The 27,766-nt window shown below is 43.0% G+C and overlaps 1 protein-coding gene across 1 annotated transcript; it reads left to right on the top strand.

Moving 5' to 3' along the window:
• Positions 1-259: 259 nt before the first annotated feature.
• MAN1B1 (mannosidase alpha class 1B member 1) lies at positions 260-26,052 on the top strand. The gene is made up of 13 exons (XM_090021071.1): positions 260-467; positions 2,022-2,130; positions 2,867-3,003; positions 4,287-4,447; positions 6,181-6,290; positions 8,413-8,598; positions 12,072-12,220; positions 13,223-13,411; positions 14,374-14,564; positions 15,670-15,790; positions 20,332-20,529; positions 20,856-20,987; positions 22,255-26,052. The coding sequence occupies exons 1-13, from the start codon at positions 342-344 to the stop codon at positions 22,456-22,458; spliced, it is 2,013 nt and encodes a 670-aa protein (XP_089877197.1). The 5' UTR covers positions 260-341; the 3' UTR covers positions 22,459-26,052.
• Positions 26,053-27,766: the final 1,714 nt, after the last annotated feature.

The following is a 27,766-nucleotide window of genomic DNA, read 5'->3' as shown; positions in this document are numbered from 1 at the left end:
AAGACCTATATAGAGCCGTGTTTCATTTAAATCATGGGGAAATTTTTTAATCTGAAAATTGGAGATTTTTCTTGTTTTTAATCGGATAAAACCAACCCCCTGGCTATTCCCACAGCTCTTAACGCAGTGTTTATCCGTCCGAGCGAGTCGTTGCCCTTTAAGGCCTCCCTGGGCGCCCCCTCCCCCCCGTTGCTAGGACACGCCAGCAGGAGACTGTTGCTAGGGGCGCTATAGAGTTCCGGAAGCGGGGAGGCCAGAGCGGTACCCGGAAACGGCAGGTTTGTCCCGGCTTTCGGGCTGGAGGATAATGGCGGCGGGCGCGGGCCCCTGAACCCGCCACCATGTACTCGGCGGTGCCTGCTCCGCAGAGACGGGACTTCATCTCGGTGACGCTGAGCCCCGGCGAGGCGGCGGGCGTGGGCGGCTACAACAACAGCAAGGCCTGGCGGCGGCGCTCCTGCTGGAGGGTGAGAGCGGCGCCCCCTGGCGGCCGCGGGCTGTGCCCGAGGGGGCGCGCTGCCTTGGGGACCCAGCACATTTCTACCTCCCTTGGTCCTGCATGGGCTGGGCAGGGCAGGGGATGCTAGTGACTGAGCCTGGGGGAGGTCCCTGCGACCCGTTACATTTATTACGGAGCACACAGGGAAATCACGCAATAAATGTAACCCGGCCCCACGTGCCAAGGACTCGGCAGAACCGTGTGCCACACTCCAGCTGTCAGAAGGGCCGAGCAGCTGCAACATGTGGGCCTGAGGGGTGCGAGGGCTCCTTCGGCTTTCGTCTGGGAGGGGTCTCTTCTTCTTCCTGGCAAGGAGAGGGCACTGACTGCATCTTCCTTGGCAGGAGAGGTTGGGGCTGAGGCTCCAGGCACTGCGCTGTTGTGAATTTTCAGCGGGGTATTTGCAGCTGGCGGTTGGTTGGCTGGAGCAGCTGGGCTCTTCTCCCCACTGGGAGGGTGAAGTCCGTGGGGAGCATTGTGGGGCAGAAGAGCAGGTGGGAAACCAAGGGATGTGCCCAGGTGGTGCTTTGTGGTAGGGAGGGGAAGGTTTCCCAGTGCAGAGGCCAACTGCTGCCTTGTCATTTTCTGCCCTGGCAGGTAACTAAACAGGGGTGGGTTTCAAGATGAGGCTGGTGAAGGATTTCTGAACTGTATAGAGCCCCATGTGCTGTGGCTGATTGCAGCTTGCTGAGGATCCCTGTTAGAAGGCAGTTTTTTATTGCATTCGGGCTTACAGTTTGATAAGATTTCTGCTTGCTGCAAATACTTGCCCTTAATTGTAAAAATAGGTAGTATTTCCCAAGGGTAGTTTTGTATTGTGCTTCTTGCCCATTTAGTTCTGTGGTTGGTTTGGTTCCGTTTCACATGGCTGAAGTTTTGTGGCTGTTTCTGCTGCTTTTTTGTGGCAGCCTGTGTTTCACATAACAGCTTCACAAAAGCTGATTGTTAGTGGCTGGTGCCCTTCTGTCCAGCTTAAGTTGCATCTTCTTATTTTGACCCATCTGACTTTCATGCACTTAATATTTTTTTTTCTCCCTTTTTCCCCCCCACTTCCATTTTCCTTATTCCTTGCTTCTACTTTGCATGTCCCTCTTGTTGCACCCTGCTGAACAGAAAGGAAGAGTCTCTTGGCTCTTTCCCAAATTGACATCTGGGCAGATGCACAGATCAGCCAACAAAAGGTTGCTCTAAAAATCAGCATACGGTAGCTGATGTTCTCTCCGGGAGACTTTGCATGTTGCAGTTTCTTACTCTTGATTGACTTTGGCAGTGAGTGGCCCCAATATTATTTTTGAACGTTCTCTGCCATGTTGACATATTACATGCATCCGCCACATCTTCAGAGAAAATAAGTGATGGATGTGCAAAGTAAGAAACAGGGTAAAACCTACACTTACTTGAGTTCTTTCAGAGCAAGGAATACAAAATAATTAGGTGGGTTTATTTGTGACTGTAGGGGTCTAGTTTTCTCCATGTCATGCTAAAAATTCTTCTTCCTTATACTTATTTTCTTTTTTTAAAGAAATGGAAGCAGCTGTCTCGACTACAACGGAGTGTAATTCTCTTCCTGTTTGCCTTCTTGGCAGTCTGTGGAGTCATTTCATATACAAACATGGGGGAACAGTGGAAAAGTATGTGTTCCATAAAGCTCAAGATTTACCTTTATACATGCTATAATAGTTGATAAATTGCATATTCACAGTTTTTGTAAATAGATCTTTCTGTTAACTGATTAATTTTGACAAGCTCTGCTTACTGTTTAAGTTAATGTGCTATACACTTTAATGGAAGTGTTCAGTTAGAAACAAGCCTCTATCATCTCCTATACCCTGACAGTATAAAATCTTTAAACAAACAAACAAAAACAGTTTTACTTCTTCTGGTTCTTTATTGTTTATGGTTGGAAATGTCATTTTGTTTTGGCCAGTTATTCTTGGAGGGTTGTGGTAATCCTTAGGACATAAGTGGTTTTTGTTTTTTCTTAAACCAGCAACACAGACCTAAAGACTGGAGGGTAAGATGATCCTCTCTTCATTGTGTTTATGCAGCAGGGTTGAACTTTTAAGCATTTCTTTGGGATAGGTCCAAATTTGTCTTCAACACTGGCTTTTACTTTTTGCATTGAAAAGATTTAAAAAAAAATCCAAAGCCTTATATAAGGTTTAGTAATTTAATGCTTCTGTTTAGGTCTGAAAGATCTATCAGTCAGTGTTTTCTTGAATGCAAGTGTGTTGTGGCGTTTTGTTGGGTTTTTTTTCCTAATGTACTTACCGTATAGAGTTAATTCCTTTAGATTTCCAGCTATAATCTAAATTGCTAATTCCTTATGCCCAGTAGTTGTGTACTAAAGTTACTTTATGTGTGTAGGCCTAACAAACAAATCCTCAGAAGATATGAAGCCAGAACCAGAAATTCCTGGGTTGAAACCAGCAAATCCGGCTGTTTTGCCAGCACCCCAGAAAGCAGATGCCAACCTTGGACAGTACGAAGAGCTTTCCCCTCAGGTATTACAAAGAGAATGATTTCTCTTAAATTTACTTGAGTTTGTGAGAACTGCAAATAGTGCTAGTTTGAGCACAGCAGTAAGAAAAAAAAGAAGCTATGGCCAGGTATAACAATTAGTTCCTGTGCAGAGAACCTTTGGTTTCAGAATAGTATTTCCTAGCTTGTATCCTTAGACTTAAAGAAGACAGTTGCTGTGAGTTTTGGAAATTTGTTTTTTGCTCTCTCTGAAAGAGTAGGCCATCTCTTTAACAAGAGCACTAATATCTTGTGAAAGCATTTGGGATATGTAGGGGCAAAGACGTAGCTGGAAACTTTATTTGACCTAATAGGGGCTTTGTTTAGCAGTGATCTTAAATGTATGGCATGGGTTTTCTAAACCACTGCTGTGCCTAGTAGCACCAGTACTTCAGGTTTTTGTGACCTGGGATTCTAGGCTCCACCTCATTACCTTGATGAATTTGTTTGTGCTTGAAGCACTGGGATTGCAAGGAGTGCAGTCATTTATTTCTGGTGAACTGGAATTGCTTCCAAGAAGGATTGACAACCAGCTAAAAACAGCAATAAATCAAGCAGATTCTCTGCAGGTTTATGAAAGTATGGAAAGCCTGCTGGGTTGTGCAGTGTGTGTGTGTGTGTGTGTGTGTGTGTTGGTTTTCTTTTTCTTTATTTTTTGGATGTCCTTTTAAAGCAACATACAAGCTGATTGTTTTCCAATAAATGCAGTGAAGGAATAATGGAAAAAAGGAATGCTGGTTAGTTTGATTGTTCATATACATGAATTTCACGTAATTACCTCTGGGAATTCACAGCTCTCTGTTTTTCTCATGTAGTGGGTGTCTTGTTTTGTTCTTACTTTCTGTAAATGTACAACTGCTATTTAAAGGTTGCTGTTATTGACTTGCCACTGCTTTTTGTAAACCCTTAATAATGTGCCTAGCAACACTTATGCTTTGTTAAAGAGTTCATTTAATTTTCACTTTGTTGACAATGCACTGTTAAATACATATCTGCTAATGATGCAGTAACCGTAAGGGATCCTCATGAAAATGGTTTTTGCCTAAGTCTGTGTATAGTTTTATCGGAGCTAAAATTTGAAATGTGATTGTTGTTTACCTCCTGCACTTTTGCAGTGCCACAGGCTCCATCTCTGCATTAAAAATTAGGTTTCCTTCAAGTTGCAAAATACAGCTCTGGCCTGCTTTTGAAATGTAGGCTGGGTATTGGCCACTGTGATAGTATGTTACATGCATCTGGATTTACCTTTGCTTTACTTTCATCCTAGAAACATCCCAAACCTCTTCATGTCCGACGGGGTCCTCCTAATCTGCAGATCAGACCACCACGGAGAGAAGCAAGGCTGCAAACCCAAGATGATGCCGGCAGGGCTAAGGAAGAACCTCACCGTGCCGATAAAGAAGAGAAAACGGAGAAGTCTGTTATCAGGTAGACATATTTTCAACAAGTTTATAGTTTGATGGAGCAGTGTTCATTTTTTTTTTTTTTTTTTTTTTTTTTTTTTTTTTTCAGGATATTATGCTAGTAAAATTAGTGGATAAAATGATGAGGTATTTTCTTTGTCTCTCCACCATGCTGTTGAATTATGCATGATTCTTTGACCTTCTGTAGTAGCATGATGCTGATTGTCAGAATAATTTGTTTGGTTTGCGTGAGTTTGTGGTCTCACTATTTTTGTTAGTTGTAATACAGCACCCTGCCAAACTAAGCTCCATGGAAACACCAGACTGACACAGTTAGTGCAGAGAAGGGTTTGCAGTCTCTTTGTAGGGTTCTTCCAGTATTCCTTGGAAAATATTGATATCATGGTGCAGTTATCAATATTTATCAATATCTTAGTTCTGGCCTACACATAAGTCTACCAGGCTAGCTATTGGTTAGAGGTCTGACTCTTTTTTGTTGGTACCGCTAAACCTAGTAAGCCCTAGTGTGGATGCAGTTATACTGCTATCGCTTATTCTCTTCCTGTATGAAAATGGCTATACTGGTATGAATTGCCTTAGTATTGATGGGACTGCGTTTAGACAGAGTTTTGTCACTTTAGCTTTACCGATATATTTAAGAGCAGTACAGTTTTTTTTGTTTTTTTTAGGGTATTAGTGATTTGGTAGTTACTTGATTTGGGATCACTGATGGGTAAGACTTCGTGTTTGATATAAAAAAAAAAAAATCAGTAGCAATCATAGAGATATGTAGTGCATGTTTAAAACTAGGCTTAACTTCCTGATTTTTTTTTTTCTCTCCGTATTTGCTACCACTGGTGCAATTTTGATGGTGGCTTTGTTTGCATATATGTTTTAGCAGTTGGATTATATAAAGCCTCTTAAGGCTGGCTGCAAACTTTATCTGCCCTTAGTGATTACCATTAGAGGAGCTGCAAAAGTGGTAACAACCATAGAGAATTTAACATAGACCAGACCTCAGGTGTGTTGTAGGTTTGTAGTATGCTGTAGATCTGTTATGAGTGTGCCTTAAAAAAATATATAAGCTTTGGAGATTCCATAAACTCTGGTTCTTTGGGCTGATAATATACAAGTATCTAAAACAGCCATGTCAGTGTTCTTGGCTCTCGGTGTATCTTGCCTTTGAAATGTGCTACCTTCAGGACCCTGTCTATGTGTAAATCTTTTCCAGACTGACTTCTGCTGTTGCTGTGGTGGGGGAAGCATGTGATTTACTGGGGATCTTAGAAATAAAAGCAAGCAGTGTATACTGCTCTTACCTTGTGTTCACTCTTGAGCTCTTAACAGTGCTCATGTGTATGCAGATATTCCAGTATAGCATGGAGACTTCCTATGGTAATTTCAGTACCAGAAAATAAGAGGTACGATTATTTCTGAATGACCTGATTTTTCAGACATTTTGTTTGTATGTCTTTCATTCTTTTATGAAATTCATCCAGTCCCACAAGCCTTGCCAGGCATTTATTAATCCAATAAAAGATGAACACAGTGATTTCTTCCAGGACAAATGGTAATACAAGTAAAATTAATTAGCTTGTAAGTGACTTTTTACTATTTTTAGCCTTAATCAACATCTCATTTTAGCATCTTGTTAATCAGGCTGTTGTGAAATAAGAAAGAAATAACTTTTGATAGTAGTGATAAGGCTAATTCATTTTAACTTTTATCTCTTATCTAGTTAAATATTTGTATTTGCAGCTGGAGAGGAGCAGTGATAGAACCTGACCAAAGCACTGAACCTCCTTCCAATAAAATAAAGGAACCAGAAAAACCTTCATCTTTAGAAGGGGAAGACCAGAAAGAGCCAGGTAACACATGATAGAGCAGCAGCTCTCTAAATTTTAGGAAAATTAGGTTGGACGTTAGGAAGAACTTTCTGACTGCGAGGGTAGCCAGAGCCAAGTACTGGAATAAGCTACCTAAAGAAGAGTCTCCATTCCTGGGCTGGGATGGTTTAAGTCAGGGATGATTCTGCCTTGAGCAGGGACTGGACAAGATGACCTCATGAGGTCCCTTCCAGCCCTGCTTTCCTATGATCTTTTTGCTGACTATAAGGTTTAGGTATTTATATATTCTCATTCACATTCATGTGAACGTTGTGCCATTGACTTCCCTACTCTATCTCTTTCTGTTTTTAATGAGTTCTCATATATTTAGGTGAGAAAGTTTCACTTCCTGCAGGGTAAAGGGGCAGAGAACAAGGAGTGAACAGAGAGTTGTGTTGGGTTTACCTGAAACTTTCAAGTCCTGCAGAATTCTTGATCTTGCTTGATCTGAGATGCTTAACTTTTTCAAGATTTACGTTGTTGACTCTCGAGTAATGTTGAGAATAGGAACATTCTCATGTACAAATATTGTGAATCAGATGAAGCACCAGTTACAGTCGCAGCATAACCCACCTGGCTTTAACTGCCAGATCAGATACCAAGAGATCGAATGCTGTGGTTGCAGCCTCTGTGCTATTTGCTACTCCCAAAGTGTTCATGTTTCTTTCTGATGGTGTATTTCTCATATACATCTGTACCCTAACCCTGCCTTTGATGGTGCATATAAAGACAATATAATTTCACTACCAAAACCAAACTACAGTTGCCTATAAACACCAAATTGTTTTATTTAAATGGATTAAAATTTAAACTCTGATTAGCCTTAAGGAAAGAACTGCAGATTCCTGTCTTTGAGTCTGCAATGTGTGTTTCCCTGCCATGAAGCTATTTTGTTCACATTTTCTTCTAGTTTCCTTACTGTGTGCATGCCATGGTGCACAATCTCCTCTCTCCTCTTTGTTTAAACATGGCACATGCCCCACCTTTTGGTTTGATTCTTTTTTTCCTTCCTAAGAAAAATGGAGATGTTGCTGAAAAGAGGCCTGATGGCCAACTATCTCTGTTTCATTCCACCCCTCCCCAAAGGAGGAATAGCTGTTCAGAATGATGGCTTGAAACGCACAGTTTCCTTTCCAAGCTATGGTTTAGTGCAGCCTTGGAGATCAGGGGAAAGTGACTTTCTTCATTAATTAATCACAGACTGTTTGATGATTACTAGGAAATTGGCAGCTGCTGCAGCTGTCATTTGATTTGTTTTCCTTTTGCAGCAAAGAATCTGGGAATCTGTTTTCTGAGCTAGTGGGAGAGAGCTCATGTTTATTCCAAAGCTCAGGTTTTCTGCATAATGCCATGCAATGCAATGTTTTGCTACCCGGGTGTGTGAGTGCATTTCTATACATGAGGTCTGCTAGCACAGCCTGTTGCTTGATGCTTGCACAAGATAAGACCCAGTTTTGATTTGCTTATAACTCTGCCAGACTTCTGTTCTTTTGGAATGTAACTTTCCACGCCAGGTATCTGTCTTGAAAGAATTTTTAGTGGAAATTTCTAGCTGAAATAGGTCAACCATTTCAAAAAATCAGCCGAGGGGAAAAATAGGTTGTTTCTGCTCATATTAGAAGTTTATTTTGTGTAAAGTTTAGGTGCTCTCTCATGCTTTAGACTTAAAATTTAGCAAGGGATGAATGCGGTAGAGGTCCTGTGGAAAAAATATGTGATGTAAATATTGTGTTCTTAAGCATATGTACAAGGTGGCTTTTTGGTTTTGCAGGCAACCATAGTTCTGGTATTTCCCACTCTGAGTGTGTGGCTTTGCAAGCTCAATAATGTTCTTCTAATACAATTTTTGAGTAACTATCTTAATGTTGCATTTGGAGGGATGAGATCATTGCATATGCGAGAGCTCAGTTTACGTCTCAGCAGGGTGACAGGACCCCACTGTGAAGGACTGTTTCAGGTAATTGCAGCTTGGGATAATGAGACTTGTATTTGCAGGGATGAGGATTCCTGGTTTCAGGGAGAACTCAATGGAGAGAGGTCTTGCATAACTGAATAACTCTGGGCTTGCAGGTTTCCTGAGCGCGGTATTGTTTTCCTTTCACAGTGCCCATAAATGAACGTCAGATGGCTGTGATAGAAGCATTCCGCCATGCGTGGAAAGGATACAAAGAGTTTGCTTGGGGACATGATGAGCTGAAGCCTTTGTCCAAATCCTACAGTGAGTGGTTTGGGCTTGGACTTACGCTAATTGATGCCTTGGATACCATGTGGATTTTAGGTTTAAAAGAAGGTAAATTTTCTCTTTCCTCTGCTGTTTTTCTCTCACATCAGTATTTGGTTCTAACAATTTCTGTTAAGGCAAGGGATCATTTTATGTTTGGTGGGTAAAACACATAATGATTTATCCCAATAGGTTTTTTGGGATATGCTGGGGCCTTCAGTAATATGTTCAATGCTCAGAGCTTCTCAATGGTGACAGTTTATTATGAACTTTCATGAAAGTTCAGTTTATTATGAGCTTTGCTTTGGCTAAGCAAAGTTCATATTGCGTGAGAGGTGAGATCTCAAAACAGATATGCCTTTAAGGGATACTTAAGGTTTTTCCTTCCAGATGGACCTGGCAGATGATAAGTACACACAGAATAATTTTACTTGCTTTGTTTGTTTTAAGAACTAGGTATTTCTGCTAGAAATTGAGGAGTGGATTATTAGACCTGCCACCTTCCTTTGTTTCAAACTAGCAGCTAACACCCAGCATAGTGCTATGGACACCATGGTGCTAGAGAGACCTTTCTTGCTGCCAACATGAAGTTCCATAAACTTAGCCTGGGAGATCTCTTGATTTGAATATCATCACCTATAAGAAAGCTATTCCACATTTGGAACTTAGAATTTCTGTTTCATGTATCAGTGCTGTAGTGGCTCAGCAGTGCCAAAAGGAGTAAAATTATTACAAAAAAACCCTGTCATTGAAGTAAATAGAAGTTGTACAGTTCACACAGAAAACTTTTCAGTTGAGTGGATTACTGCTATTTTTTATTCGCTTTAACAATAGTATGCAAGTCACATTTTAACTTGCTTGGTTATCTACTGTCTTGTAAGTGTCCTGCTAAGTTCAGTGGGATACAGTTCTTGTCCCCTTCCTCTCCCAAGTTATTGTATGTTTCTTTTCTGTCCATAACAGAGGTGGCTCTACTTTGGCATTTGGTTTTAAGACTTAGAACTTTACTGTTGTGAATTATTTTTAAATTGCTGTCTTAAATGACTATAGGAAATTTGCATATGCTGATTAGGTGATGTTAAACAAAGAATCTACAAGTGGTACTTCTAAGAATTCCTGCAGATGTGTTTGTTGGTATGCATTGGATATAGCTATGTAATCTCTGGAAGTGGACACCTCTATAATACAAGATGCACAGTCTAGTATGTGTTAAGGCAGGAAGATCAGAACTGCCCTGCAGAATACTGGGAACAGCAAAAGTCGCCCACTTCTTTCGTTTTATTTTTTTTCATTTTTGTTCAGTGTATATGCATTCATGTAAAATTTTAAAATCAAACCAAAATCCCAATTGGAAATCTTGCAGTTTAGTGTGTTTAACTGCAGATCTCAGCAACTTGTCTTGATGCTTCATCAAGTTGACAAGGTAGCTACTTTATTAAAAAAAATCAGTATGAACTACAAATAGCTTTTAAAATAAATTATTAGTTATTTAAACATGGTTACAATGAATTCTTGACTGGAAACTTTTATTTTTTATTGCAGTTTAGCTTTTAGTGACTGTTATAGATTCTGTAAAGCTCGTTGGGATTCTTCTAGATTAGAAAAACAAAAAAAGCACCAAGATCTTAAAATGAAAAGGGTGAACATCATGACAGTTGAGTTTTACCCAACAACTCCATAAATGTAAACTTTACTTGTGAAAGAAAATCTCAGAATTCTGTGTTGTTCCATCTACTACTAGACAGTGATAACTTTTACGACAACACAGACAACCCTATTTTGTCAGCTTCATTGCAGGCAAGTGTAATGGCATGTGTTTTGTAGAGAACAATCTGATAAACAACAAACCTTGGTGAGCTTTTCTCTTGATTAAATATCAAGAAGTGTCAGTTAAACTGGGGCATTAGTTTCTAACCTGAATAATGGGTCACTAACTCGCTGGAGGGCTGCACCCAGAGAGAGTGGTGGTGGATGGGTCATTTTCGACCTGGAGGGACGTGGGCAGTGGGGTCCCCCAGGGCTTGGTCCTCGGGCCCGCACTGTTCAACATCTTCATCAGTGACTTGGACAAGGGGGTAAAAAGCACCCTGTTCAAATTCGCAGATGACACTAAGATGTGGGGGCATGTGGGCATGCTAGAAGGGAGGAATAGGCTGCAATCGGACCTCGACAGGTTACAGGGGTGGGCAGATGAGAACAGGATGGGATTCAACACCGAGAAGTGCAAGGTGCTGCACCTGGGGAGGAAGAACCATACCTACAGGCTGGGGAACTCCCTTCTCGTCAGTGCGGAGGCAGAAAAGGATCTTGGAGTCGTCATTGATGTCAAAATGAACATGGGCCGACTGGGGATGTGGTCAGGAAGGCCAGCCGCACCTTGTCATGCATCCACAGATGCATCTCGAGCAGGTCCAAGGAGGTGATCCTCCCCCTCTGTGCGGCACTGGTCAGGCCGCAGCTGGAGTACCGCGTCCAGTTCTGTGCGCCACACTTCAGGAGGGATGTGGACAGCATGGAGAGGGTCCAGAGGAGGGCTACTTGCATGATTGGGGGCAGCAGGGCAGGCCCTACGAGGAGAGGCTATGGGACCTGAACCTGTTCAGCCTCCAGAAGAGAAGGCTGAGGGGGGATCTAGTGGCCGTTTACAAACTAGTCAGAAGGGCCAGCAGGCACTGGGGGAGTCCCTGTTCTCCCAAGCACTACCAGGAGTGACTAGAAATAACGATCACAAGCTGGCAGAGGGTGGATTCAGGAGGCGTGACTTTGCTCTCAGGGCGGCTAGGATCTGGAACCAACTTCCAAGTGAGGTGGTGCTGGCTCCTACCCTGGGGGTCTTCAAGAGGCAGCTGGATGAACACCTTGCTGGGGTTGTTTGACCCCAGTACTCTTTCCTGCCGTGGCAGGGGGTCGGACTTGATGATTTGCTCAGGTCCCTTCTGACCCTACCAACTACGAATAGTCGTGCAATTTCTGAAGCTGTCTGTTCCAGTTGCAAAATGGGGAATAGTATAACTTCCTACTTCACTTCACTGGGATGCTTAGAGGCTAATGACTAATGCCTGAAAGCACAGCATGAGAGGCAGCAGACAGGCAGTAGCTCTGGTTTAAGTGACTTTAGCTAAAACCTGACATCTTGCAGTGAAAGTTTTTAACTTACATTACTACTAGTAACAGATTATGGATTTGTGCTGAGAGGGGTGGGATCACGAGGTAGCAGTTCTTGCATTATTTTAATAAGGAAGGAGTGTACCTTCACAACTCCCGTTAAGCATAAAATTTCTCTGCCAAATACCGGTCTCCTTGCACATCCTTCTGGCGCTTTGCCACAGGAATTAAACTGATACTAGGCCTCTCTTCTCCCAGTGTATATTCTACAGCATGTTATAACCACCTGACTTGTTCCCCCTTAAAATTCCAGGTTCCTTCTTTGTGCTGAATAATAGAGCCTAGCACACCTATATCTTTTAAGCTGGTCATATAGAATATGTTGTTATAGCTACTTTGAGCCTTCTCCAAAGTTTATTTTCTTTCATGTCTTGCAGAGTTTGAAGAAGCAAGGAAGTGGGTGGCAACGGATTTATTGTTTGATAAGAATGTGGATGTGAACCTCTTTGAGAGCACAATTCGTATTCTGGGGGGCTTGCTGAGTACCTACCATTTATCTGGAGATAGCCTCTTCCTGGAAAAAGCTGTAAGTGGTCAGTCTTGCTGGTAAACGTGTCCTTTGTATTGGGTGAAGTCTAATCTTGGCCACCTTGCCCCTTTATTTTACCATTGCTGCAGAGGGGAGGTGACAGATTTGACCCTCCAACACAATGAAGCTGTCCAGTGTTTGGCTAAAGCCTGTTTGTGCAGAAGATGGCTTTCCTAGGGCCAGTCTAAGGTGATGAAACAAACTTTTTGCAGAGTCCAAAAGAACTGCCTCAGGCAACACCAGTTCTCATTTCAAGTGAAACGTACACTTCTTTGTTTTCACCCACAACAATAAACACACACGGTGATTTGAAAATAGATTTAAAAACTTGCTTCGCATAATTTTCCTTTGGAATAGGTGGCCTGTAAAATGAGGCATGTTGTTTGGTTGAATTATGGATTTATCATGCTCATTAATACTTTCGCTGGCCTCCCCTCCTGGTTGCTCATGGCCCACCATCTGTTTTTATTGAAATAAACCTACCTTGAAGCTTTGGGAAGGGCAAATGTGGAGTATTAAGTGTCACATTAACTAGATGTGCTCAGCTGGGTCCTGACAGAAAAATGGAATCTTGACAAAGTTGCGTTTCCTTTTGTTGCTAAAAATAGGGTAGTAGGAGGTTTGGAAGATGAGATGAGTGAGCTGAAGAAGGGATACGAAAAAAAGGGCTGGAGGAGAGTAAAGCGCTTTCTTCCTCCATCCTATCCATGCATCTCAATCATTCTTGGCAAACCAAGTGCACATACACATCTGCTCCAACTGCTGGGCAAACATACAGAGAGCCTGAGCTCACATCAAGGGTTATTGAGTAACCTTGTATTTAAAATATATTATGTGGGATTTATAGGATGAACTGCACCACACTACCCATTCTTAATTTTTGTTGCCTTCCTCATGGAGGCAAAAGTTAAAACCAAGCTTCTGGGGTTTTTTTCTGTTTTTGATGACTGTGAGAGACAACAAAGACCATTTGGTACCATGTTTCTTGGGTTTCTTTAGAAAGATATTGGGAATAGGCTTATGCCAGCATTCAACACGCCATCCAAGATACCATACTCAGATGTCAACATTGGCCGAGGCACTGCCCATCCTCCTCGCTGGACATCTGACAGCACTGTGGCTGAAGTGACCAGTATTCAGTTGGAGTTCAGGGAGCTTTCTCGTCTCACCGGAGATGAGAAATTCAAGGTATCAAAAAGCCACTTTTCATCCTCTATTTCTTTCTCCAGTACTGCCATTTATCTCTCCACCACATTAGTTGAAATGCTTACTTAAATTGCCTTTTTAAGAGAGGTTTCTGTTCCGTGGCAAATGAAGCAGGTTTCCCTGGGTTGATGAAAGTAAGTGAATGCCATAGCATTGCTGATCCATGTCTTAGCAAGTGCAGTCTCTTAAACTTCTTGGATTGAGCAATTTTATACCTTGTGGTGCTGTATAAACCACTTCTCCTGAGTAGTTTGTCCATCTTTCAGCTTACTAATGCATTTTTTTTACTCTCATAATTCCTCCAGAGTGGAAGTAATAGAAGCCTGTACTTGGGGGTGGGAATGGAAAATAAAGAGTCCATTACTTTCTCAATTATTTACTTAAAGTATGTGTAGAAAGCCCGTGCTGTAGATGAATGCATGCTCCTTTGTCCTTCAAAAGGAACGTCCAAGAAAAAATGGGTTTTGAACTTAAAGTAAAAGTTTTATAATACTTTACACTAGGTTACTGTAACTGGCTTTACAAAATGGCAATCTGAAGAGAAATTTTATTCAACTGTCCTCGTCTTAATATTGTCTAAAATATCTTAATGGTTTTAGACAACAGATCTTACTCTAAGGTTGCAGAGACTAGTACTCCCTTCATATGCCCTGCAGAGAGCTTATCTGGTGACTCATGTTTTAGTTAAGGGCCTGGTTGTAAAGATTTCTATCTCATGTTTCAGGACAAAATATAGTAAGTCAGGGTATTAACAATTCCAAAGATAGTGGGAGGTTTTCCTGGACATACAACCATGTCACATTCTCACTTGAAAGAATTAAATGACAAAGAAGGAAAGCTGATGAAAGTCTTTAGCTAGTCCCAATGCAGATTTGCTGTAGGTTAATCAAGATTATAAAGCAGCATTGTGTTGTTCAGAGAGATGCTTTCTTTTTGTCCTGCAGAAAGCAGTAGATGAGGTGATGAAACATGTACACGCCCTCTCAGGGAAAAATGATGGGCTAGTGCCCATGTTCATAAACACAAACAGCGGACAGTTCACTCACCTGGGTGTCTACACTCTGGGAGCCAGAGCTGACAGCTACTACGAGTATTTGCTTAAGCAGTGGATTCAGGGCGGGAAACAAGAAAATGAGTAAGTTCTTCCCCCTTCTAGTATATTTTAATAAATGAAGCAAGCTATACATCTTTTTACTCCATTGGGCTGTTTGAAGGCAAGACTGCTATGAGCTTATTTTTTAATCTCTTGGGTCAGTCTGTGTAAAAGAGCATGCGGATCAGATTTCTGCTTCCCTCTCCTTGGGGGGTGGGGGGAAAAGGATCAGAAATATTTAAGCTGTGGGAGGGATTTAAAGCTTTCTATTTATGTTACAAATGCTGCTACATTGTTCTTGTCCGGATGAAACATCACTTCTATTGTGGTTCTCTATAGGTGCTAGACTTAGTACAGGATCTGTTAAAGGGAGGCGGAGGTGGTACGTCATACGCAAAAAGGGTTCTTGCTGGGATGACAATTATATTTTTCTAAGATCAGTTACAGGACTGAAATCAAGTCCAGCCAGTCTTGTCCTTGTGTTCACTTTCCTACCTGGGTCAAGTAGGAAGGGTTTGGAAGTCTGGGATTGGGGAAGTTTTGTGGCAGGGAGGTTATGCTGTTGAGCCTCCTCAGGAGGCGGGTTGACTGCACCTTGGAGATTTGACTTGCTTCTACAGAGAGTCCCTCCAGATCTAGGCATACCGTTTCCTTTAGGGGAAGCATGGAGAGATGCCTCTGCTGCACCTCTTCTGTAGAGAGAGCTTCTCACTGCAGAATTGCGACTCCATCACCTTTCCCAAGCTGTAGCATTCACTGAACACTTTTTAGTTTTGAAAATGGTTTTTTTCCTGATAGTCTTGGAGTTCTAGACATGCTTAAATGTTGCGCTCCTAAGTACCCTTCAAAGAAACCTAGGTGATTAGATGTAAATGAAATGGGAACCTTTATGACTACTTATAGGTTGGTTTCTCAAAAGAAAGCTGCAGATACATGCTCAACTCATTTTCTACAATCATGGGTACTTGGATTTCTTTTAGTGTTTTATGTTAGGTTAAATATCTTCACTAATGCTTGCTTAAATCAAATTGCAAGGTTCTGTTGATCGAAAGACATTGTATTTTGAGATGTATGTAACGTACCTAAAGGTTAGATTTATTCTGAAATGTATTTATTGGGATCAACTGGGAATGACTTCTATTTACAGGCTGTTGGAAGATTACATGAGAGCCATTGAAGGGGTAAAAAAGCATCTGCTTCAGAGGTCGCAACCAAAGAAGCTTACTTTTGTAGGAGAGTTTGCTCATGGCCACTTCAGTGCCAAGATGGTAAGTACCCAACCTGATTTTTTTTCTTTTCTTTTTTGTAGTGAAACTTTTTTAGTGCTGTTATGTTTCTGAACCGTCTCTCTTACCCATGGGAGAGAACTGAGTGCAGTTTTGTTACAACTGTCAGCTCAGATCTGTCCCTGTGCATGTGAACTAGTGATTTTGAGTCTGGCTGCTAAAAGATGAAACAAAGTAAAAGATGAGAAGGGGTATGGACCTTTTTTAAATCTGCACATACCTTGTGCATTTAGGCCACACTTGTGCCCTGTGAAGCACATGAATATGTATATGGTTTGCTGCAAGTCTATGGGCAGGTGTTGTCTTGTTTTAAAAGAATGTCTTGGGTTTGTAGTCACGGTAATGACAATACTGAGTAACCAAGTTACAGATAACAGTCCCTGCTGTAGACAGAAACATGAAGGGGTTTGATATGAAGTGGTTGTCCAATTTGTTGTGAACGGACTTTGTTGACAGTTGAGTTATTCCCAGAAAGATAACTGAATTTACCCTCCGTTGTTTGAGAATGTTTTGCAATATTTGTGGTAATAGCAATTCTCCTCTCCCTTGAGCAAATAACAGTAGGGTTGTAGTGTGTCGAATCCAGGAAGGGCAGGCACGTCCCTTGAACTCTTTCACTGCTGCAGCTTTTAGACCCAGGGTGGGCAAAATACGGCCTGCAGGCTGGATTTGGCCCATGAGGCCATTCTATCCGGCCTGAGGGGCCCCTAAAAAAAAAAAATTAGAAAATTAATATTAATCTGCCCTTGGTTCCTGTTTAAAAAAAAAAAAAAAAAAAAGAAAAAAAAAGACAGGAACCAAGGACAGTAAGACCCAGGGGAAGCCCAGCCGGGGCTTCTGGCCTGAGACCATGTAGCTGCCAACCACAGGAAAGGGGGTGGGGGAGGGCAGGGAAGGAACCCGAGGAAAAGCGGCCCCTTGCCCACCCTGTGGCCGGTGCCTTGCGCTGCAGCGGCTCGCAGCCCACCTGGGGCTGCCTGCGCCTGCTCTGGACAGCCCCACGGGCTATGAGAGGCTGCAGCAGGGAGTGCCGGCCACAGGGCAGGGGAGGGGCTGCTTTTCCCACCCCTACCTGCACCCAGCTTTTCCCCTGGCTGCGGCCCTTCCTGCACCCCGTGGCCAGCACTCCCCGGTGCAGCTGCTTGCAGCCTGCGCAGGGCTGTCTGGAGCAGGCACAGGAAGACCCACGCAGGCTGTGAGTAGCTGCAGTGCAGGGCACCGAGGATGGGGCGGGAGGGCTTTTCCTCCTCCTGCACTCAGCCCCAGTTTCTAACCCAGCGCCGCAGCCAGCCTGAGCCCTGCGCTGGCTCCAGGCTTGCTCAGGGCTGTGTGTGACGCCAGCAGCTGCGGCACCCCTGCTTGCCATGCTGGGCAGTGTTTGTCGCCACTGCCTGTGGGCTGCCCAGTGCGCGAGCACCGGGTGGGCGGCAGCAGCAGCAGCAACAAACACTGCCCAGCACGGCATGCAGGGGGCCTGCAGCTGTTGTTGCTGTGTGCAGCCCTGATGGGCGAGCCCAGGGCCAGCGTGGGGCCCAAACTGGCAGCGGGACCAGGTTACAAGCTCGTGCTGAACATGGGGAAAAGCGGCCCCTTGCTTGCCCTGTGGCCAGTGCCCCGCATTGTAGCCTCTTGCAGTCTGTGTGGGGCCCACGTGGACTGAGCAGCTGCATCAGGGAGTACAGGGCGCAGGGTGGGCCACAGGCCGCTTTTCCTTACGCTCAGCACCTGCTGCTTTCCTGCTAGCAAGCAGGGGGTTGGGGCTGTGTGCTGCCCCCCGCCTGTACCGCAGACCTGGGGGCCACTGGGAGTGAGTGGGCAGGGAGCCAGTGGGAGCATGGGGCCCGCACCAGTGTCCCGGGTCCAGAGCAGGGTGGCAGGAACACGGGGTCCCATCTGGCAGGGGTTCTATGGAGCCAGGCCAGCTCCCCCCTCTGCATGCTGGTGCAGCCCAGCCAAGCTCCACAGACCTCTGCCAGCTTGTGCCCTGCTTTCGGCCCCACCGGTGCTGGCCCTGGGACATTGGGTCATTCATTGGTTCCCAAGATGGTGCCTGGGGCAGGGCACCTGTCAAGGGGCCATGCGGCCCTTGTCAGCCTGCCAAAACTGGGTAAGCAGCCCTCCGCCCAAAATAATTGCCCACCTCTGTTTGGAACAGAGATAAAATCCAATCCTGTTGTGTGGAATTGCAGTCTAATAGAGGAGGAGGAGAAGTGATATATAGCCAGTACTGAGGGTGTTTTGTTTAAGCTACAAGGTGTTTCTGACATTCCAGTGTCTAACAAGAGACTAATTACAAAAGCTAGTGGCAGGATTCTGCTTGCTTCATATCAACGATGGCTCAGAACAATATAAATCTCCCCCAAATCCTTTCTGAAACTTTTTTTTTTTTTTTTTTTGCACTTATTTCTGTGACCAACTTCTATTCACAGTCTTATGTTTGTTTGACATTTAAAAAAAATACATGAGCTTATGAAACTCACCTTTGGATATAACTTTTATCATAATTTTTTATCATTTTTACCATATACTTCATCCTTTTTTGGTCTGCTTTTTATGCTTATTCCAGTAGTATAATTTTATTCTTTCTGGATCATTTACAATGTTTAAAAGGAATTTCTTTGGAGGAAATTCTTGCAAAACTTGCAAAATTAGGGCGCTCTGTAGATGTTAAATGTACATTGGCAACTTCTCAAATTTTGATAGAATCAACTTTTAAAGCGCACGCGCGCGCGTGTGTGTATAATACCAGTAAAGCGGTGCTTTTGTTTTCCTCTTAATTCTAGGGTCACTCACATAGCTAGTTTCTCTCTTGCCTTATTGTCTTTTCAGAGCAAGCGAGGAATTGACTTTGCTAGCTGTGTGCATTTATATAAACTGGGGCGGGGGGAAGAAAATTTCTGGCCCCTTTCAGTTATTTTTATTTTAGCAATATAAGATGTTACAGTACTAAGTACAACTATAGGCCAGTTAGTCTTACCTCAAGCCTAGGCAAGCTGTTTGAGAAAATTATGCTGGCACACATCCAGGAGGGGCCAGCAGGGGACTGCATGCTTAGGGGCACCCAACACGGGTTCATCAGTGGCAGGTCCTGTCAGACCAACCTGGTGGCCTTTTACGATCAGATCACCGGATCATTAGATGCAGGGGTAGCAGTGGACATTAGTCTTCCTGGACTTCCGGAAGGCTTTTGACACTGTCTCTTACCCCGTTCTCATTAAGAAACTGGGGGGCTGTGGTGTTGACACCCACATAGTCAAATGGGTCGCCAACTGGCTGGAGGGCCGCACCCAAAGGGTGGTAGTGGATGGGTCCTTCTCAACCTGGAAAGACGTGGGCAATGGGGTCCCCCAGGGCTCGGTCCTTGGGCCCGCACTGTTCAATCTTCATCAGTGATTTGGACGAGGGGGTAAAAAGCACCCTGTTCAAATTTGCTGATGACACTAAGATGTGGGGGGACGTGGGCACAGTGGAAGGATGCAACAGGCTACAATCAGACCTAGAGAGGTTACAAGGGTGGGCGGGTGAGAATAGGATGGGATTCAACACAGACAAGTGCAAGGTGCTGCACCTGGGGAGGAACAACCAGCACCATACCTACCGGTTGGGGAACTCCCCTTTTGTCAGCACAGAGGTGGAAAAGGATCTTGGAGTCATCATTGATGCCAAGATGAACATGGGCCAGCAGTGTAGGGATGCAGTCAGGAAGGCCAACCGCACCTTGTCATGCATCCATAGATGCATCTTGAGCAGGTCCAAAGAGGTGATCCTCCCCCTCTATGCGACACTGGTCAGGCCGGAGTACTGTGTCCAGTTCTGGGCAGTTCAGGAGGGATGTAGACAACATGGAGAAGGTCCAGAGGAGGCCACTTGTATGATCAGAGGACAGCAGGGCAGGCCCTATGAGGACAGGCTACGGGACCTGAACCTGTTCAGCCTCCACAAGAGAAGGCTGAGGGGGGATCTAGTGGCCTGTTACAAACTAGTCGGGGGGGGGGGAATCAGCAGGCACTGGGGGAGTCCCTGTTCCCCCTGAGTACCACCAGGAGTGACCAGGAATAATGGTCACAAGCTGGCAGAGGGTAGGTTTAGGTTAGATATCAGGAGGCGCTACTTCACGGTCAGGGTGGCTAGGTCTGGAACCAACTTCCAAGAGAAGTGGTGCAGGCTCCTATGCTGGGGGGTTTTAAGAGGAGGTTAGATGAACACCTTGCTGGGGTTGTGTGACCCCAGTACTCTTTCCTGCCATGGCAGGGGGTCGGACTAGATGATCTGCTCAGGTCCCTTCCGACCCTAGAAACTATGAAACTATCTTATTTCAGATCACTCTTATTCCTTTATTGTTGCCTGCCCTGTTCTAAATTTTTAACAAATAGATGTTGTCCACATATGCTGTATGCCTCTACATGTTTACATGGGTTCAGAGTGTAAGAACATAGTCCTCAATGCCATAATGTTGTTAAGTCTTGTCTTGATTTGCTTGTTTCACGTTCCCCGCATTGAGAGGTGTTTTTTTTGTCTTGCAGGATCACCTGGTTTGCTTTTTGCCTGGTACCCTGGCTCTTGGAGCTCATAATGGATTGACTGCTGATCATATGGAGCTGGCCAAAGCCCTCATAGAAACCTGTTACCAGATGTATGCTCAAGTAGAGACAGGCCTGAGTCCAGAGATTGTACACTTCAATCTACATGCACAAAAGGGTCGCAAAGATGTGGAGATAAAGGTAAGCAACCAGTGGAGCAGGGCAACAGCTTAAAAACTCTGTATATGTAACATGTTGTCCTGTGGAAGTCCCAACAGAAGGTTAGTAGCTGGGGGAGGATGCTCTTTGTTTTGTTGAGCGCATCTTCCTCTCTTTCACTTCACATGCATACCCCTAATCTTTAGTTCCTTACATGGTTCCTGCAACATATTTGAAAGTTGATTTGCATATAGTGAATTCTTGAGGGCTGTTGGGGTTAGGATGAAAGAGGTTAAGCAGTCAAATGGTTTTACCTCTCCATTTATTTCCTGTGTCTTGTTTGAATTACAATCTTTACTTTCTTCCAGCCTGCAGATAGACACAACCTGCTGAGACCTGAAACAGTGGAAAGCCTATTTTACCTTTACAGATTCACAGGGGATAAGAAATACCAAGACTGGGGCTGGGAAATCTTGCAAAATTTCAATAAATACACACGGGTAAGGCCAGCCTACCACACTGTAATAGTCTCAAGCATAGCAAGGCAAAGTCCTTTGAGAGAGACTTTTCCCAGTTCTGCAATTGCCTATTTTCCAAAGATCATAAAAATATCTAATGGATAAAACAAAGCCTTTAAGGACCAAACAGAGAATTCCAATCTGTATGCCTTCAGACTTGTGATACAATTGTATTTATTGCATATCATCTCACTGGTCAAAAAAGGAAAGGAAGCATCAGGGAAATGCTGTCTGTTTATGAACACTATTAACAATTTGGGCAGAGGGGAGGCATTCTTTTTGCTTGTGATGGGCTTTTTCCCCTTAGGAAAAAATGTTGAGCTAGGATCATATCCAAGTAAACTTGTTTGCTTGTTTTAACCCTTTTTCAAGTGGCTCTGAAACCCCTCTAATAATAGGCACAACTTCTAAGGGGGTTTATTTTTGTTTTACTATTTGTACAGCAGTACAAAATACATTGAAGGTAATTTACAGATTGTGAAGGATCAGTGTTTTTAGTGCTGTGTGTGTGCATGAACATGTTTCTCCATTGTATACCATGTAATTCAGAGTTTTTATAATGGAGGGTAATATTACTCCTGTAAAACTTTTCTTTTTAAGAAAAGTAATTTGATAAATGAAACTTTAGTGCAGCTAGGTGTCCTTAAGCTCTCTCTGAAGCAACACAAATGTCTTCCATGATCCCTCAAAGTAAATAAGATCTAGCTGGACAGGTACAGTGTTTGAGTGGAAGTAAGAAAGCTGCTACTAGAAGTAATGTTAATGGCTTAGGAGGAGGCACTCTTACACTGAACCAGTGTCCCACCATAGCCTTAGAGAAGTGCTGTGCTTGTAAAAATGTCTCTCTTGACTGAGCTAACACTCTGTGGTCCAGACTACTCAGTTGCTAGAGTTTGTAGCTCAAAAGCAGGATGGTGCCACTGCACTCCTGACCAATTCCCACCTAGTAATTACAGTAATTTGTTCCTTAAAGTTCTGCTGAAATTTCAGCCAAACATTTCCCGCCCCCCTCACTTTGCTGATAAGTGTGCTACTTTTTACAGAGTGGGCCTCACTTTATTATATGTGGTTTCTGTATCACTTTGTCAAGTGCTCTGATATCCATCAGACTTAAAAAGCTTTCTACATGTAAAATATGATTCTCAGAGCTGTGCTGGCTGTCTAGTGCTTTCACTTTTTTAATAACAGAAAGAGTTTGTTTGTATTTCTATAAATCAAGAAGAACGTGTCTACAATTTGTCTTGCCCAGGTGTCTACAGGTGGTTATACGTCCATTAACAACGTCCAGAACCCTAGCAACCCAGAGCCGAGAGATAAGATGGAAAGCTTCTTTCTTGGGGAAACGCTCAAGTATATGTTCCTGCTGTTTTCAGATGATGTAGACCTAATCAACCTCGACAAATATGTGTTTAACACAGAAGCTCATCCCCTTCCTATCTGGGCACCGGCATAGAAGTGCCACCTTCCACAGTGGCACATTATCTTTGAGTCACTTTACTTTTCAGGGTTTGAACTAAAATAGTCGAGAAGGCTATATTTACACTTCTTGGTTTAAAAAAAATTAAGAGCATCTCTGATTTAGAGAAGTCTTGTCAGTCTTAAATCTAACCCTGTGCTTTGGCTCTGGGATGGACAACCTGTGTGCACTCTGCTGCTTTACCTGGGTTTGGTTGCACATATGAAGGTTGGAAAACCAATTACAATATGAACCCTGAAGTATGTTGGTCGCTAGGGAACTAGGGACTTGCTGGTGCCATTCTTGGGAGATGGTAAGATTTCAGGAAAGCAGCAAATTGTCTTACAACATGGAATTGTCTCTGGAGGGAAGGAATAAAGCTAGAGAGAACTGGTTTATTTTGGACGTATTGAAAACCTTGGCTACAGCTTCATTCCATTGTACAAGCCTGTAATATCTCCAGATGGTACATGGAACAAAGAACTATCACTGTACCAGCTCAAAATGTGGAAATCGGGTATTGCTGATGCTCTGATTTCATTCCAGACCATTATGCTATGCTGCATTATGTCAAAAGAAGGAAGTTATGTGACAAAAGCAAGTTTGTTACGAATGCATCTACAGTACAATATCTTAATCTTATAGAGCACTTTGAACAATATGCTAGAGCTGTGGTTAAAATGAGTGGTGGAGAGTTACGAACAGAACTTGCTGCTGGTTTGGCTCAGTGATATATAATTTTGTAGATGTACAGTATAACAGTTGTTTTTGTTTGGTTGGTTTTTTTAACTGGATCTGCAGAAATGCAGGAGGCAATGTGAAAAACAAATGATACTATACATACATGCATTATATATATTTGCATCAGTTAGACTCAGGTATTCTGACTGAAAGCTGCTTTGAGAGGTTGAGCTATGGGAAAAGCTTGTGAGCACATTTGTATTCAAACTCAACCTCCCTTCCCATATCTCGTATTGTAAAATGTTAGATCAATCAGGCGTATTGTTGTACAGAATAATTCTTACTATTTGTCTTACAATGGATTAATAGGGATACATTTGCAGTAATTTTTTCCTTAGAAATATCCTGGTGAAAATATTTTCACTAGTAGATTTAAATGTGGATGGTCTAAGTGATACTTAATGCTCTCTGTAGACTTACCAAGACCTGTCTGGGTGCTCCGAGGGGGAAAATAGACTCCGTGTTTGTGTATAAAAAGGTCTCATGTGATCCCAGGAGTCTTGCATTTATTTTTTGTGAAAATCAGATTTTAAAACGTGAATTTTGAAAGTGATTTTCTAAAACACTTTTTTCCTTTTGGTTCTGTAGCTAACTTTGGGCAGTCCATGTACACAAATACGTTATCAGAGCAAGCATACATTCACTTTTTAGGGTATATTGTCTTATCATAATATCCATTCCTTTCTCACCAACAGGGAACTATAGAAAGTTCCACGTTTGTTTTGGAGGTTAAGCACAACAGCCTCTGTTCTTTGGGGGCTGAGAAATAGTGGCAGCGTGAACATGACCCAGCAGTTCACTTTCAGTTACACTTACAGACTTAACATTAACTGTAACCTCCTTTTTGGTAGAGTAAGTTATGTTTTTCTAAGTTGCATTACACTTATCTGGTCTCTGTTTGCTGGAGTGTGACTGTTACCCTTTGGACCATTGTTTTTACTCCTTTAGGCAGTATTTATCATTCCTTGTCCCCCTGATGGCTCATGGAAACAATTCTCAAATTTATGTATATGTACCACTTCCTAAAATGGCCTTCGATCTTGGGAATGGGGGGATTTGCTGATTAGACAAGCTAATGCAGAATGATGTGATCCACCAATTCAAAGGGTTTTAGTAATATTGGGTTTGCTGAAGGTTTTTTTTTCCACTTAAGTGCACATTGGAATTTAGAAGCCATAGACAAAGGCTGAACAGTTGTGTTGTTGCTAGTCTTTTGTTGTTTGACACAATGGAGAAAGCAAATGCTACTGGAACGTGGGAAGTGACACTGATATTTATATGAAATTGTGCATCCTTATCCAAAGGGACTTTTAAAATTAGGCTTTTTTGTTTGTTTTTCTTCAAATGAAACATGTTCAGTGGCAACTCCAATTTCCTGAGCATTAACTCAGTTGTGAACTAATGTTTGTTACCTCAGACTCGCATTTTGACTGAAAGTTGATGGGTGAAAGATGAGGAATACTGGTCCTTTGTTTTTCTTTCTTGATTTGTTATCTTGTCCTGGAGCTGATATTGAGGCCCTAACCTCTTAGGTTAAGGTCAAGGTGGGGAGGCTCAAGTTAAAGAGTAAAATACTCCATACAGCTGAGAGCTTCTGCAATGTCCTGTGTTTCACTTAAGCTCTGTGTTAAGGTCTTAAAGGGCAGCTGACTGTGAAAATAGCACTGTGGGTTTCCATGTCTGCTCTGCTGTTATTTCTGCCACATCTTGTGCTCAGCTTCCACACAAAAAGGTCTGGGAGGAGTTTCTCTGCGTATAAACAAAGAGGAGGGAAGAACACATCTTAACTTCACGTATCGCCCTAGAATCCTGATTTAGTCCCTCCCTGGCTTTGTGCCGTCTTGGAAACGAATTTATTGTTGCTGAGGGTCTCTTCATTGTCAGCTCTCACCCTTCGTTAACACTGTGTTTTGCATTGATCACCTTTGTGTGCACTACTGGAGAGGAGAGAAATAGATTGCTTGTTTTAAACTAACGTGCATTGCACCTGGAAACCCTTGGGGCCGTCTGGTTCTTCTCTTTCCGACTGCTGAGGGTGAAGCTTTAACTGCTGGTGCCCTGAAGTGCTCCTCTACTTCCTTAAAGGTTTTCTGTCTTGACTGCTCTGTGTTCCCTTTCGTTATACCACATTTCTTGGTGTCTCCCCGGACACGAGGACCAGTGATGACTCGCCATTGAGAAGTTTCTCTTCAGGTTACTTAAACCATGGTCCTCCCAACCTAAAGCCTTAAGTGCACTGGACACAATCCAGCTCCTTGGCATCTCCATTTATTGAGATGCCTTTGCATAACTAGGTAAGGGGATGGTGTAGAAAGGATATTGCTTAATCCAGTGCTGTTCAGCCTCCTTACACAGAGCTGACTTTCTTATTTTCCAAGAGCTTGTGTGTTTTTTGCATATTGGAAAAAAGTCAATGCAAACAGCACTGCTGTTCAATCAGTGTCTGCGTTCCCTGAGCAATGGAAATTGCTTTTTGGTCTGTTTACTGCCGTAAGTACTGCTTATCTCAGGGGAAGGTTAGTAGTAAGCCACACTTACTTACCTCTGAGTTTAAGCTAGGTTAATGGAAAAATACATCTATTAGTGCAAGGGAGATGTAGAAGATGATTAGGGAGGGGGCAAGAGTGAAAATTCAGATATCTTTTGAGAAGACCAGCCCCAATGTCATCCTTGGCATGGGGCTTTCTACCAGGGTGCTGTCTGTGGAGTCTTCTTAATGGGGCTCCCCCATATTTTACATGGACCTCTGATAGCTGGAGCCAAGTTTGATTTCAAATTCCCCTCGCCCTCTCCAGCAACTGTGAACACTGCCTCCTAAAAGGCTATGAGGATAGGGCAACTTTCTGCTCTCCCGAGACTTCCCTCAGCTTTCTTTTTGCCCCTCTTGCCCTGAAAAACTTAAATTTTTCATTTACAAAAGTCAAAATTGTATTGGAAGCGATGACTTATGGTTGCACATAGGTTTTTAAATCCTATTCTGTAAATATTGTATTGTATTGTGATAAAATGAAATAAGTCTGCTCTTAAACCCACTGCTTTAGGTCTTAATCCAGTGCAATGGGGCTGAATTAAAGGGAGGAGTGCTCTTGCCGTCCCTCCCCAGCTGCTCAATTCATGTCTTCATCCATGCCAGTATTCTTGGTTCTTTCCACATTTCTCCAAACCACATCACTGTGGAGCTGTGTCCAAGGGATGCAGTTACTGTGATTACCCAGCTCCTTTTTCCTCCCAGGATGCATCTGCTGACTGGAATCTTCTACTTTGCTCTCTTGCACAGGATTTTAAAGCCTTGGTTGATCAGGCTTCACATTTCTCCATTGTGGTGTATATTTATTTTGTTACCAGTTGAAGGGTACTTCCATCCATGTGAAAACTGTAGTTCAAAGCCTGTATGTATCTGCACATCTTTTCCCCCTTGCTCATAGTATCTACAAGCCTTCTGTATTTGGCCTTTCATACAGAAGCACCATTTTACCTGTATTGTTTTGTGCTTTTACTTCCCTGATCTTCCTCTCTTTTTCACCACTCTTCAGGAAGATAGCTAATTGGCAGAATCATCTTCCTCTAAGTTTAATACTCTTATCATTAAATAGCACACACTGGTGGTGCAATACTTTTACTATCTTTCACACTGCTGCAAGAGAGGAAGAAAACCCTCCTTCTCCCCTCCCCACTGCCTGAAGAAGCTAGAAAACGTTATTAATGTCTGTGTTAATTTTTGAGGGCAGAGAGCAAGCCTAAGGCCATCATCTGCCCAAGGGTTTGAGCTTCGAGGATGCTTTTTAAGAGGCACTTATTTTGGGGGCAAGTGCAACAAAGCAGCTAATTGCCATGGTCAAATAGTTGGCCTAGTTTTGTGGCATTTCAAGGGCTCAAAATACTAGAAAGTAAGAAAGAGAAAGGAGGATAAGTCACTGTGAGGCATGTACTTTTTATTTAGCCTGGAAATTAGAAGCACGAGTTCTGTAAATTAGGGGGTGGCTTTCTTTTATCCCTTTCCTTCTCTTTCTAGGCCAAGGCATCTGGCATCTCTTCCCTAGATTTATGAGGCACCAAACCCTACCAGTCATCACGTCCAAACTCTGAGTGTAGTGGGATTCTAGGCTTCAGAGCATGAATATCAGGTTTGAGCTCACAACTAAGGCTGGGAATGGCAAGGCAATACATGTAGCAGGTGCAACTGGGATAAAACCCAAACTTCAGTGCAATCAGGCTCCTTCACAGGAGAGACCAAGGTTTTCCTGTTATATTAAGCTATGGCATACTGTATTTGAAAGGGCTGAGGACTGGTGTTCAGAAGCTCTCATGCAGCAAAGACATTTTCAGATGGTTTCTGTATAACTCTTAGTTGTTTGGAACTGCTGTTTAGCCAACCAGGTCTTCCATGCATGCCACTTCTGTAATGCTTCAGATGTCCTGAAGTAATTCCATCTATTCTTCCTTTTCAAAGGTACTATAAAGTCTGGGAGCAATGGGAAAAGCTTATTTGAAACAGGGAAGCTTTAGCTTTGCTTGTGAGTAAGGAGGAGTTAGTTGGATTTGTATGTGGAGAAACTTCTGTTTG

This window comes from Crocodylus siamensis, chromosome 11 (genome assembly GCF_052110815.1).
Source record: "Crocodylus siamensis isolate JL-2025a chromosome 11, ASM5211081v1, whole genome shotgun sequence".
Classification (NCBI taxonomy): Eukaryota; Metazoa; Chordata; order Crocodylia; family Crocodylidae; genus Crocodylus; species Crocodylus siamensis.
The sequence above is the reverse complement of the archived record's forward strand: the minus strand, read 5'-3'. Positions and strand labels throughout refer to the sequence as shown.